Raw genomic sequence first — 15786 nt, 5'->3', positions numbered from 1 at the left:
TTTAAAAAACCTAAGTGTTATCAAGTCTCAGTGGGATCTTTCACTATAGCTTTTGCTTTTGTATTGTGCCCAGATCTCATTTCAGGTCATTTGATACAAATTTCCTGTGTTGAGGCTTTGATTATAAAGAGAAATATTTCATTTTAGTTACGGTTGGTGCTTCTTAGCTCTTGTCTTCTACGATTTTCTTCATATATTCTCTTCTTTTCATCAGGCGACTATTCCCCAGAGCGGATCAGGCGAGTGAGGCGCGGGTTTCGTTATCTGTGCTTCCTTGCGGGTGGATGCTGCTTTGCTCTCTCCAGCTGCGAGCCCGGGCGCTGACGGCTCCTCTGCGGGGGCGGAGCCCGGCCCTGCGCCGGGGGCGGGGCCTGTAGTGGGCGGGGCTTTCCCGCGGAGCGCGGCGGGCAGACACCAGCCAGGTTGGTGGCTGCGAGCCGGGCCGGGAGGCTGCTGCGGCAGTGGCCGGAGCCGGATGCTCGCTGGCTCCGGGGGACTCCAGCAGTTTTCTTCGCCCGCGAAGCGGCAACTCGCCTCGGTCTGGGAAGAAGACTGGGCGGCCGTCAGCCCGAAAACTCTGGAGTGTCAGCCTCAGGCCTCCCCCCGAGAAAGCCAAGTGTTCCCAGGTGAATCGAGGGTGCGAGCGCCGTCCCGAACGCCCGCCGGCAGATCGCATCCCGCGGAGACCTCGGCCGCCGAAGCTCTTCAGCACCTGCGGCGCAGGGCGCGCGGGGCGTGGGTTCCGCTGAGGGGGCAGGAGTGACCAGGGTACCAGTGATGGACGTGCAGAGCTGGCCGGTGGGCTTTCGCTGTCTCCTCCTCCTGGCTCTCGTTGGTTCTGCCCGGAGCGAGGGTGTACAGACCTGCGAAGAAGTTCGGAAACTTTTCCAGTGGCGGCTGGTGGGAGCTGTCAAGGGGCTGCCGGATTCGCCGCGGGCAGGTAAGGCGCGGCTGGCTGGCGCGGGGCGGGGGCGTCTGAGCGCGGTCGGTGAGCTCCCCCGGCTCTCCTCGGTGGCGCTTCGGGGGCAGGTAACCTCTGAGGCTCTCCAGGCACGCCAGGTGAATCCCGGTGAGGCCTGTGGGATGCTCGGTGTGCACATCCCGAGCACAGCTCAGCTCAGCTCAGCTCAGCTCAGCTGCGGGGACTCCTTAACTACGCCTGCGGCTGAGCCCAGTTCTGGGCGTTTGCTTCCCGCCCGGGCTCCCTTAGTCTCGGATGATGAGTTGGAAAGAGCTGGTGAGGCAGACGTCTGGGGACATCGCAGCCTGATTGCATTTCTGTTCCGAGTGGGAATTTCATCAGTGTCCCGCCGGAGGTTTTTGACTTGCTGCTTTCTCACAAGGTGGAAGGAATCGGTTTGGTTGCCCCAAGTACGATACTTAACGGGGAATGGGGCACTAACAAGGGCAGTGGGTCTCCTCTGTAATTGGCACTCCATCCGAGCCTGTCCATCCACTGAGACTTGACCATTAGCTGCAGCTCCGTACCCTGGGACCAATTCCTCTCTGCAGGAATCCAAACTGGCCAGTGTGTCTCGCAGAACCACAAGGTGGTTTCACAAAGATGTTATGGCAACAGGCGATCTAATTGAACATATTGGGAAGCCACATAACATGGATGAGTTATACTAGAAATTCAAAGGGAAAGAAGTCTCTGACCAGTGTAGATTATGCTTCTTCTAAGTACATTTTGCCCGTGCTTTCATACCCTGCTCCTCATCCCCACCACACAGATTTTCTTCTACTGGACGGGTTTCTAGTGCATGTTCTGTCTATAAAGTTAAGTCTTAATGGTCAAACACAACAGCAGGTGTCTGGACTAGGTAAGATCGTATTAAAACAATGCCTCTTTGACTATGAAACAAATACAGAGGATCTGTGAGGTTATTGGCTGAATAAAGAATTTGTGGAAGATGCTTGAGTCTAAAATCCATTCTCTGCCTGCGTTCCCTGGGTGGAGAACTTGCTCTTAGCACTGCTGAGCTGTAGCCTTTTTTCTTGATGGCCTTGCTGGTTGTGAACTCAATCTTCAAGTTACCCTAAGAAGAAAATCTGGGCAGTTGGAAACATTGACTACATTGAATTTACATGACCAGTCTTAAACAGACACAAATATTTACTTGAATATCTGTTCGATACTAGGTGTTTTTTCTATACCGCTTTTGAAACAGTTGTTCGAGGTCATTCTTCTGTCCTCAAACAAAATACCCCCCTAAAAATCTGTGATTTCTTATTTTACTGCATTCTTCTCCTTAAGAAATAATCCTGATTTGTCAGCTGCTGATAAAACTAAAGTGGATTTGTGTGTAAGTGTTCTTTTAGGTTGTTGAGCTCTGATATCTTCACCTGAATTATTCGATTTTGCCCCCTGAATAACTTTTGCTTCTATGTCCAGTGAATGTTGACAGCTGTCTAGAGAGGCCTTCATTTCAACCCCACCCCTTGTATCACAGTATTTCTGATACCTGCTGAATGCAGCACATTGACTAGATGTTAACATTTCTAGAACCTTGTGTGTATGAGTTCTTTTGAAGAGGAACATTCCAGAGAATTAATTACTGAAATAGAGTTTTACCAGAATGTAAGGGAAAACTGAGAAATGACTGTAATTATTTGCATTTGATATGCATAAGCGCCTCCCTCCACCCCCAATTGTGAGGATGAGAATAATCTAAGTCCCTCTGGGTTGTTTCCCCATTTTTATTTATCTGTGGCTTAGCGTGATGGAGGACTCCTAGAAGCCTGTGCTGTAGGAGCTTAGAGACATCTGGGGTCTGATGAAAAGACATGCTAATTTTCTTTGATATTTTCACTTAAGAAGTCACATCAAAATATCATTCTTATTTAGACTTATCAAATAAAAGGGATCCATGCATGGGTTTGATATAATTCTGAAGTTTTCTTATCTCTGTATTGTTGGTCAATATTTTATTTGAATAATTCAACAAAACATTAAACTGTTTCTTTTAACATTGATTTCTCTCTTCTCACTAAAAACAAAAATAATCTCATTCCCATATTGAGTAAACCACACATACCACATGCTTCATAAGTTTTTTCTTTACTTTTGTATTTATGCCCTATCTAAACATTTAACATGATTGAGTATAGTAGTTGGGTATCTTATTTTCTAAAAATTATCCACACTCTCCATAGAAAACATAGGTAATAAGTAAGTAGTCATTTCTACATGAATATACAAATATTTTAAGTAGTATTTGTACCAAATGGGTTCATTTAGCACATAGCTTTTCATTGACCTGGGCTAATTCATTTGACGTTTGTTTTCCTTGGAAGTATTTTTTTTAGTGCTTTCTTGCATTTCTTGTCCCCAGTGGTTAATTGCTGAGATGACTAGCCAAAATGCTGGTCTTATAATCTAAGCAGACAGAATAATTTTTAAAAGTTTCTTCTTATGTTTCTGACTTTTACTTCTGAAAAAATGTTATATAATTTGTAATTATTAAAATGGTGAGAACAGCCATTTAGACTGTTTCTCAGATTCCCCTCACCTTTGTTCTCTGCCCTGCTCCAATTCTTTTAAGCCTATTGAGCTCCTAAGGATGTTTGGATGAGAAATGTAGAAAAGGAGAGAAGGTGTAAATGTGATTAGAATTACAGATTTCCCTGTGTTCTGATTTTATTTCCTAAGTAGTAGTCAAGGTGCCCTTTGCTCTTGTTTATTTTATTCAGAAAAGAACTGTTAGTGAAGTGTCATTTAAAGGTCCATTCATTTTCATTGTATTTATTGAGGATCGGGATAATTGTCTTTATACACGCACTATTCACACATATATTATTTCCAATTTTAGAGGATAATACAGAAAGGGAAGTTTATAGAAAATCCAGGACTACATTCACATAATTTACATGACAACTTATTTTTGAAAGGTTGATGTTGATGTTTGTTGAATATGAACTTTCTATCAAGTTCCATATCAAGTATATTGTCCATATCATGTTATCTTGTAAAAAGTAACTGTCCTTGATAGCTTTGGGGCATACATGGAATAATAAAAATAAACTCATCGTGGCAAAATGAAATTTTAGTACTACAAGACACTTTAAGTGCTCTATTTTTTAAAACACTTTCATTACGGTCAAATCTTACAATCATCCAAGAACACTGTTTCATTCTTACACCTAAGAGAAATGATCTACTTGGTATCCTTGGAGTTTAGAATCACTAGATGTATATCTGGCTTTCAAAACTTGGGTCTGCCACTTACAGTCATGCTACTTTAGTTAATCAATTATTAGCTCTAAATCTGTTTCATCCTTTGTAAGATGGGAATATTCTTTAGAGTAGTTGAATAGATAAAATGAAATTATGTAAAATGTTACAAATCCAGGCTCATAGTAACTACTCAATAATATGTTATTATTCTAATTTTTTTAGTGCTTGATTTTTATTTGACTACTTGATTTTTCAGTTTGAAATTCTAGTTCTAGATCTCTGAGTTCATAAAATGTGTTTATACTAACAACCATATTTTTTAAAGTCACAAATGATTCTTTTTAAAATTGGGAAATATGTTTCTATATGAAATGGTATATCTTAGGTTATGGTGAATAGTTGCTTTCTTTTTACGAACTAAAAAAAAGTTCTAAGAAAGAAACAAGCCTGTACCACTGCAAGCTCCAACACTCATAGGCACTATCTTCACTCCCACCACCACCATCCTTTGTCTTCATTCATGGAGGTAAAATAACACAAGCAGGGTGGTTTAGAAAGCTGGTGGCCATAATCTTAAATTGGAATTGTGTCTCATGAATTTAATCCCTTTTGCTGCTTGAGCAGCACATTTATGGTGATCAAATTTCCAGGGCCAAAATGGGGATGCATAGTCTGACACTGGGGCAGATTATTATCTTGAGGATTGCCCTATGTTGAAGCCCACCAGCTAAGAAGCATTGTCAACAAAGCTGTAGTCAAACAAATTAGGCTCATTTTGCTTGTTGCAGCAAGAGAGATTGCATATAATAGGAGCCATGGGTACATTGGTTATAAGCGGCTGGGAAGGTTTTTTTATAGGTCTGGACTTACATATAGATGATTGTAAGGAGGGTTTAATGAAGTCGACAGTTCCGCAGTTGGATATCTTAGTAGCTTTCCTCAAGGTGTTAAAAAGATTAGGGTGGGGTAGTTGTCATTAATAAAGAAGTAGTAGTAACTGGAGTTAGTTAAAAGAGGGGAACGATTAGTCATTTTTGTGGCTGCAGTGTCCTCGTTTCTGTCCTATTACGGCCACAGTTCTCAAGTAATCTTTTCTCCTTCCGTCCGGGTTGCTTATGTTGAATCCTGAACACCAGCATGGCCAGATCCAGTGATAGGACAGTTTGTCCATTTTTCCCCTCGAAAGTCCAGCTTGTGATTTGATGTCCAAGGGAATAATGTATTTCAGTTTTGTTTGTTTGTGTGTGTTTATTTCAGGTTATTGTAAGGGCACAAACAACCGGGTCACAATTTCTATATAGTATTTCACTGAATTTCTGTAGCATAAATTAAATTCTCCCATGTTGTTGGAAGAAACCATATAGGTTTCCAGATTCACTACCATAAAGTCACATGACTGAAGATGAAAGGCAAATGTGCCAAACTGTTATTCTACACACGGGTTTTAAACCTCAGAACTATAGACATTGGGATTGGAAACTTCTTTGTTGAGGGCTGTCTTCTGCATTGCAGGATATTGAGAAGTGTCTCTGACCTCTGTCCACCAGATGTTGGCAGCAGTATCCCCACCCCCCACTGCCAAATTGTGACAACTACAAGTGTCTCCAGACATGGCCAACTGTGTCATGGGAGGCAGAACTGTCCTGGTTGAGAACCACTGACATGTGCTGTCCACCATGTAGTCCTACACACACACACGTTATGTAGCTGACTTACTTAAGCAGATGTTAACAACAGGAAACCTTCCAGAGACAACGGTGCAATAGCATCACCCAACAGGGGAACTCCCAGGAGACAGAGGAAGCCTTAGCATGAGCTGTTTCTTCAGAGAGGCCTTTTTCAAGGTTGGCTAACTAAACTATAAAACTAGTTATTCTTGTAGAATTTTTGTTTCCTGCATGGCATTTATCATGGTGCTACATTCTTTTCATTTTCTTTTAACTCTCCATCTTTCAACACTAGATTGTATATATGACGCAGAAAGAGACTGTCTACCAGGACCAGTTTCATGGGCTTGTAAATTGATTGTACTGTCAGAACTCCATACTTGGTTTAATGTTTTGTTCTTTCCTAGTGAAATTTTAATAGAGGACTCTGAATTCTCTTTTTGTATTGGGCCCTGCAAATTATATAATTTGTCCTGATGCGTACCTTTTTTGCTGTGGTCTATCTGGTGTCTAGAACAGTGCTTGGCACAGAATAAGGGTTGAAGTATTTGTTGAATAGTTAGGAAAGCTTTAAGGAGCATTTTGATATGTCTTTTGAACTTCTCTAATTCTGACTAAGTTAAACTCTGTTAGACAGACCAGGGTTATTGAGTATGTAAGATTCTGTTTCATTATACAATGATTTTTTAAGGGGGTGTTATAAGTGGCTTAAAGATGGGCTCCCATGTTATTCTACTTCATAGTCGGGTGGGACTTTTAGTTCAAAGACCACTGTTGTCCAACTTAATTTTTGCACATTCAGGTGCTTTAAATATAGCTCAAATAAAGGTCTTTTCAGCCATTTCCTACCTGCTTTGTTTAGCTCACAAAACTTTACCTAACATCTTCTAAACCATAGATAAACCCTGTGGCTGTAGAAGACCCCAGGCCATTGCTGCCCCTCAAAGCTCTCTCACTTAGAGATGTCTTTTCTTTTTGTTCACTGCTGTCACCTAGATAGTTGAGCCCTCACTCCAGTTCCTCTGTCTCCTGGGAGTTCCCCTGTTGGGTGATGCTACTGCACCATTATCTCTGGAAGGTTTACTGTTGTGAAGGATGTCCTTTCCCAGGCAACCTGTCAAAGCCCCATCCAAGTAAAGCTCCTTGTGTGCTGCTGCCATCTTGTGGCCTGGCATTTTCCTTGATTAGCCCTGAAGTCCTGAAACTCACCACATATGGTCAATACTTAGCTCTTTCTGATATAATACAGGGACTCAAAGTACCAACGCTGATTTTATTTGCTTTTTTTTTACCTTTTATTTTTGCAATACTGATTTTAAATATATTTTTCTCTTTACTAGACTGTAGGCTCCTTGAGAGAAGGATCTGTGATGGCTTTCTCTTTCTGGTCTATGATTAAGCCAACATTAATAAATATTTTCATTTATTTAATTAGTCTTACATTTGGAGTTAACTAGTAGATTATTTATTGTGTTTTTTGCACTTAAGAGAATGAGAAATATAGAGTATGAAATTTCTTAATATACATTCTTATCTGGGCTCACTTGTGTTGCTGAGTAATGTTTTTATGGAGTTAATTTTTTCTTATGTAATTTTGTCACTTATAAAGTAGCCCAAGTCTTTTAAATTTAAAGGAACTTTTATCTGTATCATTTAACATTTAAAAAATGGAATAAATTAATTGCCAGACAAATGTCTGGAAGAGAGTTTCCTCAAATGTTCTTAAAGAAAAAAAATTACTTAACATTTAAGGATTCATTTGCCTAACTGTTATTGTCATGTAGCCAGTGTGACTGGTCTACCATAGAGCATTAGTTGATCTATTATTGGGAGAATGGATAAAAATAAAGATGATCAATTATAATTCATATTTGGCTTTGGAATGGTTAGTTTGTGTTTTATTTGAATATATTTCTTGCAAAATAGTATATTTATTTGAGGAAGTTAATAATAAGGAACTAGACAATGATTCAGTTTTTCTGTCTCCCACACTTGTTAATTCCATGCCGGGAGTGAAGTACATATCACTTATCTATGGAATTTTTTTTGAGCTGAGAAGATCATTGTTTATTAAAGAGCATTGACTTGGAGTTCATTCAAATGACTTGGTCATTTCCAGACCAAACAGAGAGTCCACAGCCTTTCAGAACAAGTGAACAAATGATTGCTATTAAATCACAAAACATGATGTATGGTAGTAGGTATAATCTGTTTCTAAAGTATTTCCAACAATTCCAACTTTAGAAATACCCAATCTTTTAAAAAAATAATTGATTTTATATTGACAGTTAAAATTGTATGTATTTATTGTGTACAACATGATGTTATGAAGTATGGTACAAGTACACTGTGGAATGGTTAAATCTAGCTAATTAAAGTTTGAATTACTTTGCATAGGTGTTATTTTCCTGGTGAGGATGTTTAACATTCATTTGCATTTTTCAGTAATACAATACATTGTCATTAACTGTAGTCAGCATGCCATCCAATAAATCTCTTGAACTTATGCCTCCTATCTGACTGTGAATATCTATCCTTTGACAGACATCTTATCCCCTTCTCCCTAATTGCCCTAACCTTTCTAACCATGAGTCTATATCTGCTTCTGTGAAATCATCTTTTTTAGATTACACATGAAGGAGCTCATGTAATATGTGTTTTTCTTTGTCTGGTTTATTTCACTTAACAAAATGTCCACTATGTTCATTCATGTTGTTACAAATGACAGCATTTTCTTAATTTTATGGCCAAATACTATTTCATCTTGTAGGTATACTACATTTTCTTTATCCATTCATCTGTTGAGACACTTCAGTTTGTGTCTTTAAGATGTGTTTTCAATAATATCTTAGAAAATTATCTTTTTTTTTTTTTTGTAGAGACAGAGTCTCACTGTACCGCCCTCAGGTAGAGTGCCGTGGCGTCACACAGCTCACAGCAACCTCTAACTCTTGGGCTTTCGCGATTCTCTTGTCTCAGCCTCCCGAGCAGCTGGGACTACAGGAGCCCGCCACAACGCCCGGCTATTTTTTTTTTTTTTTGTTCTTGTTTTTGCAGTTTGGCCGGGGCTGGGTTTGAACCCACCACCCTCGGCATATGGGGCCAGCGCCCTACTCACTGAGCCACAGGCGCTGCCCAGAAAATTATCTTTTTCTGTATGAATTGTGGTTATTTATTTAGGTAGGGAATTTTACCTAAGTAGAAGGATTATTTAAGCAAACATGCATATTTTAATATTGGTTCAGCCATTAAGCTATTAATTTAAATTTATGTATTGAATACAGTTATATTTTAAAGCTATTAAATATTTCTTGTTTCATAATTTAGAAGCAATGTCTTTTTTTTTTTTTTTAATTTTTTTTGTGGTTTTTGGCTGGGGCTGGGTTTGAACCTGCCACCTCCGGCATATGGGACTGGCGCCCTACTCCTTGAGCCACAGGCGCCGCCCTTCATAATTTAAATTGTTTATTACTCTTTTTAGGATAATGAGTTCAAATTACTAGTTTTCTTCCTCTCTGCTATGATAACAAATCTGTTTTAGTTTTCATAATTCCATCTAGGTAATATAATTATATAATATTTGCGGCTATCTTTTTAGGTACTCTTTTGCCTTCTTTTGTCTTATCCATTAAAAGGAATTTAGTTTATGATTTCCTCGATATTCAGTTCAGGAGAAGATAAAGTCTGAGAAGGGAGTTGGATAAAAAGCACACTGAAAGTGTGTCTTAATTGATCAGATAAACGTAAAAATTATTTCTGGATGTACTTGTACATTACATATATATATATTCTTTAAGTGAGAGATTGTCGATATTAAATTACCTGTTCAGATTTATTGGCTCTTTGAATAACTTATTCAGTAAGGTTATTCTAAGTTACATTTGGTTCATTTTCTTTTGATCATTCAGATGTCTGTGTTTAATGAGCTAAAACTGAAGTAGGTCAATAAAGTGAAAAGATTAACAGTCTGTTCTCACTATGCTTGGAACACATTTTACTCCAGGGAAAAATCATTTTTTAAAAAGGAGTTTGATCAACTTAAAGGTGTAAAGGAAATATGAATGACATGGCAAACCTAAAAAAGCTGAGAAATTACTAAGTTCTTCAGGGTACTGTTTGTTGGGGGGAAGATATGTGGATCTGTATTTGTATAGTTAAGAGCGTTAGTTATAAAAGCAAAACTAAATTTTACTTTTGTAAGGTCAGGGGCACAAAAAAGCTTCAGGTTATTAAATATATTTTGAAATATATAACAAGGAAAAACATGTGACAAACTGAAATATTATGGGATAAATAAATGGGAAAAGCAGATATGTTAACTTATAATTTGCTGCATGTTGTGTTAATGTATTTTAGCAAATAGCAATAAATTTATAGTTTCTTATTTTTTAAGACAGAGTCTCACTCTGTCATCCTGGGCAGAGTGCAATGTCATCATGATAGCTCACAGCAACTTCAAACTCTTGTGCTCAAATAACCCTGTTGCCTCAGCCTCCTGAATAGGTAGGACTACATGCCTACACCACCATGCCTGGCTAGTTTTTCTATTTTTAGTAGAGATGGGGTCTTAACTTTTGCTCTGGCTGGTGTTGAACTCCTGAGCTCACGCAATCTACCGCCTCATCCTTCTCAGTGCTAGGATAACAGGCATGAGCTACTGTTCCCAGCCAAATTTATAGTTTTGAAATACTTTAGTTTTAACTCCATCACTTATTAGCTGTGTGGCCTTTGGCAAACAACTCAACTTGTCAGAAAATGTTTTCCTTTCTTCACAGGGATAGTGAAATAGGCTTGTGTCTTTTCCCTTCAGCGTTTTTTGAGGACTCCACGGTATGGTGAAGGCACTTTGTAAATAGGGATCATCTCTACAAATGTGACATAATTGATTCTATTATGAAATGTTCTTAGATACACTTAAAAAATTGTTTGTGCTGGGTTAGGGAGCAGGCAGAGAAACCATAGCAGAATCTTTTAATGCTAATAAAATACCAAACGTTCAAATATTTGTTTTCCATCATTTCCCCTCAGTATTAATCCTGTACTCCTAGGAAATGAAGTCTGTGTTTTCACTTTTATTTACTTTAGTAAATATTTTATTATTTGTGGTTTAATTATTTACTAAGATTAAATTGGCTTATTCACTTACATAGTTTAACAATTAAATATTAGAAGCCAGGCACAGCAGCATGCACCTGTAGCCCCAGAAACTTGGGAAGCTGAGGCAAGGAGAGCTCTTGAGCCCAGAAGTTTGAAAGCAGCCTAGACATCATAATAAGAACCCCTCTTAAAAACTACTAAAGACTGAGCTGTTGCAAGAAAAAAAGGAAAAAATTGAATTATTTAAACTAATTCAATTATGATAAAAAGGGAGGTATTTCAGCTGGAAATACAAGCTGGTTTTAAGGCTGAGTTAATGTGAGTGTGGACAGGTTTTACCAGTGTGTGCTTGGTTTTAGGAGTGAGTAGGAGTGAATTCTCTGTTTACCAGTGTGTGCTTGGTGAGTAGGAGTGAATTCTCTGTTTTACTGTGTTTTTGCAGGTCACAGCACTGAGGGTCTTAGCATGTCCCCTGTATTGAAGATAAGATTTTTCCTTTACAATGAAAGGCACAGGGTGAAGTGGGCTAGCAAGTGTCTGCCTGTCCCTTCAGATGAACTTTCCATCCTGCTCTGTATTCCTTCACGTAGTCAGTGGGCATTCTTGCCTCTGGCAGTTAATGGGAAGCAGTGGCTAGAAAGAGACCGAGAAGGGGAATATGGTAGGTCCCAGATTACACCTTGCAGGGTCACTGCAGGTTGGCCATGTTCCTCTAGGTAAAACCATAGCTCCTCTGAGGTGACCTCACAACTCTCTGCATTCTGGTAATCTTGCCCTTTCTAAAGTTACTACCTAGGGAGCGCTATACTGCCTCTTACAGTTTTCCTATACTCTGCTCTTTAATTAAATAATTCAATTTGAGAGTACAAGTTTATTTTCTCACAGGCTTCTATATGATGAAACTTAATGTATTTCAAATATTTAAAGCCACAGCTTTCATAAGATAATTACTATTATTTTATTTTTACACAGAGTTTCGCTATGTTGCCCTTGGTAGAGTGCCATGGCGTCACAGCTCACAGCAACCACAAACTCTTGGGCTTAAGTGAGTCTCTCGTGTCAACCTCCCAGGTAACTGAGACTACAGGTGCCCGCCACAATGCCCTGCTATTTTTTGTTGCAGTTGTCGTTATTTAGCTGGCTGGGGCTGGGTTCGAACCCACCAACTTTGATGTACGTGGCTGGCTCTATAACTACTTTGCTTTGGGCACTGAGCCATTCAGAAGATAATTTGATTTGTGTTTAAAATGTATAGACACAAATCTGTTTCATAGTCACTTTATAAATGTTTTTAGAAGTTCCAATCAGTGACAGTTTTTCTACTCATATTCAGTTGCCTCATGATCATGCTTTTGTTAATTACCTTTTATTCGTCCCTTTCCCCTCAGCCTTTTTTTATGGAGAGCATTGGGGTAGCTGAAGTTTCAGTGGGAACTGAAGTAGATGACACTATGATGACATAGATTCATCCCTACCTCCTCTACTGATTCAACCAATCACCAGTTTTTTAAAGCTTCTCCTTACAAATGTCTTTATAGTTTCCTTGCCCACTGCTATTGCTACCACCATCCTTCACCCTACTGCCTTTTCAGAGCCGAATTGCTCCACGAGCCTGCGTCTACTCTTGGCCCTTGCCAGTCCATTCTCTAATGGATTCCCCATTGAATTCCCAGTAAAAGGCAAATATGTTGTCTTTATTTCTTTGTTAAATACTTCAGTAGTTTCTTATTCCCTTGCTAAAAGAATGGCATAATAAAATGAAGTGGCATAGTGAAATAAATGGGTGGGAGAACTCCCTGGCATTGCATCCATAATGTGCAGCGATCGAAAGGTGTTAGCATCCTTGATAATAAATGAGCTCTGATAAATTGGTAAGAGAGAAACTAATACGTCACAGGAAGTGAAAGGAACATAATGAAGAAACTCAAATTATGTGTAATAAATGACTACTAAGGATATGTAAAGATGATTGAGCTTAAATTAATGGAGGAAAAATAATCTCAGGACTATTATATTATCAGAGGTTAGAAATACAGGTATCCAGTGTTCCTGTGATTATAGGAAATAGGGTATACTCATCTACATATACCAAGAAATAAGACCAGTGAAGAGTGTTTCTACATTCACTGGGAATTCTATAGTTATGGGTCAAAATTTAAATTTTGTGTATGTTTTGCACAACTTATAGGAAAGTATTCCAACAGAGTAAGTAACTAGACAAAATTTAAGCCACTTTATGTATAAGGATATTCATTGCAGCTAATTTAAATGCCTATTAAATGATAAATTAGAGATAATCATGTATATTATTATTTTTATTATTATTATTTGAGACAGAGTCTCACTATGTTGCCCTGGGTAGAGTGCCATAGTGTCACAGCTCACAGCAACCTCCAATTCTTGGGCTTAAGTGATTCTCTTGCCTCAGCCTCCCAAGTAGCTGGGGCCACAGGCATCTACCACAACGCCCGGCTATTTTTTTGTTGTAGTTGTCATTGCTGTTTAACTGGGCCTGGCCAGGTTTGAACCCACCATCCTGGGTGTATGTGGCTTGTGCCCTACTCACTAAACTTATGGGCGCCATCCATCATGTAGATATTAGACCAAGCAAGGTAAAGCTGTATAACCAAAGTTTGCTTAAGACATCACTGAAAGAAAAAGCCAATTATGGCCTCTCTTAAAAAAAGAAAAGGAAAACTACTTGCATGCCAATTTATGTATGAACAACTCCCAAAGAATGTGTGCAGAATGCTATTAATAGTGGACAACATTGGGAAATAGACTTATGAGAAGATACCTATAAAGATAATTTTTTTCAAATGAATTCAAGTTTTAATCTTTACTTTGTGGAAAGTGAAATTTATAAATGTTTGTGATTTACACTTAACAGGAGCACTGAAATGCCACCCTTGCAATTCTGTCATCCTGAGCTTCCATGTGCCATAATGCCTTCAAGGCTCCTGGGATTGAGTCTAGTAGCAGCAGTGACAACAGTCAGTCCATTGCTCTTTACCTCTTTATCTTCATAGTCTTGACTTTGATGTGGTTTATCAGACCTTTCATGATCTGTGGGTCTGGCCCCCTCTTCTCTAGCTTCATGTGTTTTCTTTGTCTTCATTGGGAAGGTTCAGTTTTTGATCCTGAACTACCATATACCAGAATACAATTATTCCTCCTAAGTTGCCCCTGAAACTACTGAGGTCATCTGAACTAACAAAGAGCCAGGATTTTTTTTTAAAGTCATCTCTGAATCAGAGTACCTAATCATGGCCATATCTTTAAGGACATATATTTAAGGGGAAAGAAACATCATTTCTTTCTTGAATACGATAGTCTGTTGGCTTTATTGACAGTTTTATCCTCATTGGAAACCATTTTCCAAATTGCTGTCCTGGTTCCAAGTGACTAATGTGAAGCCATAGCCCCTTTAAGCTAGTATACACTTTTGGATTCAAGTGACAGAAACCTAACTAATACTGTCTAAAAAAGGAATGCTTTGGAAGTGTATTGAGGCATCTCCAGGGACAGTGAAGATGGAGAGGGATACAGATAGGTTAAGGAAATGAAAATTTGGATTAGAATGCTTGGAAAGTTTTTCTTGATGCAGAGCAACCTCCGTTATCTTCTCACATAGCAGAAAATACACCTGCCACAAAGCTTCCACCGAAAAGGAGAAACTGACTTTGAGGAAGTGGATCACATACAATATGGCACATTTTTCACTTACTATAAAAATGGGTTGTGTTGGGAGGAAGAGGTCCTACAAAAGCTATGCAAGTCACATATACAAATGCAGAGGTGTTTGAGACATAGCCCCTTCATGGGACTCCCCTGCTTATAGCAAAAGTCAAACTCCCTCGTACTGAGTCTAAATTTCTCAGGATACGTATAGTTCTTGCTTCTGGTCCAGTCTTGTCTCTTGTGGTCCCTGCGCTCTTTCTGCCTTGCCTCCCTGTTGTGAGATGTTATCCACCGTGGGCCCCGAGCATCCCTGCCTGTTTTTGCTGGGTATCCGAACAATGCAAGGCTCTGACTTTTCTTTACTTGGACCATTTCTCAGTTTTATATTTGTAAGGGGTGATTTTGAAGAATCATCTTCCCCCAGGACACAGAGCACTATTGCTTAGGCTTGCTGGGAAAATGGTGAACCTGCACCAGGTTTTGTGTTCTCCTCTTGTAATGCACCCTGCTATGTGTGCAGCCATCCCACGTCCTTCGGGAAGCGGGGTGACTGACACGGTGTTCATGACGCTTGCTGTGCTAAGTTTCTTGTCTCCCCCCAGCATCTGTGAAACAGTACTGGGGGAAAGATCTAGATCCTTTGCACTCCCCCCATCTGCCCCCAGTCCACATCCATCCATAGACCTGGTGTTCTGTTTCAACCATTTCTCAATGATTCACTGGTTTCCCCATTACATGTCTTGCCAACTGTTGCCTCTCTCTGGAATATCATTTCCTTCCTTTTCTCCTCCCATTCTTATTTGGCCACTTGCATTCAAATTTGCTTTGTTATTTATCAGATTTGTGAATTTAAAGAAATTTAACTGTAGTACACTCAATTTCTCATTTGTAAAATAGGAATATTTTCCACCTTCTAAGTTTTTTTATAAGAAGACTACAAACCATCTATGTAAAAAAGGATTTATGATGTTGCTCAAAATCTTCTCTGATCCCTTCTCTTGTCTTTCCAAGAAGAGGAAAGCATTTCTTCTTCTGTGCTCTCACAAAACTTAGTCTATCTCCGATAGCATTTTATCACTTTATTTTTGTCTTCCGAGATAGGGTCTCGGTGTGCTTTGGGCTAGAGTGCACAGGCATCATCACAGTTCACTGCTACCTCAAATG

The 15786-nt window shown here is 39.4% G+C and overlaps 1 protein-coding gene across 2 annotated transcripts in view; it reads left to right on the top strand.

Annotated features, from left to right (window-relative positions):
• Positions 1 to 777: 777 nt before the first annotated feature.
• The window catches only part of GPC5 (glypican 5), a 715907-nt gene continuing 700898 nt past the window's right edge, over positions 778 to 15786 (top strand). For both annotated transcript variants that reach the window (XM_053563555.1, XM_053563554.1), the window contains exon 1: positions 778 to 940. In XM_053563555.1, coding sequence (XP_053419530.1) covers positions 778 to 940 — 163 coding nt within the window. The remainder of the gene's footprint in view (positions 941 to 15786) is intronic.

The sequence above is a fragment of the Nycticebus coucang genome, chromosome 15 (genome assembly GCF_027406575.1).
Source record: "Nycticebus coucang isolate mNycCou1 chromosome 15, mNycCou1.pri, whole genome shotgun sequence".
Taxonomy (NCBI): domain Eukaryota; kingdom Metazoa; phylum Chordata; class Mammalia; order Primates; family Lorisidae; genus Nycticebus; species Nycticebus coucang.
Note: the sequence above shows the minus strand (reverse complement) of the source record. Positions and strands in the feature narration are given on the sequence as shown.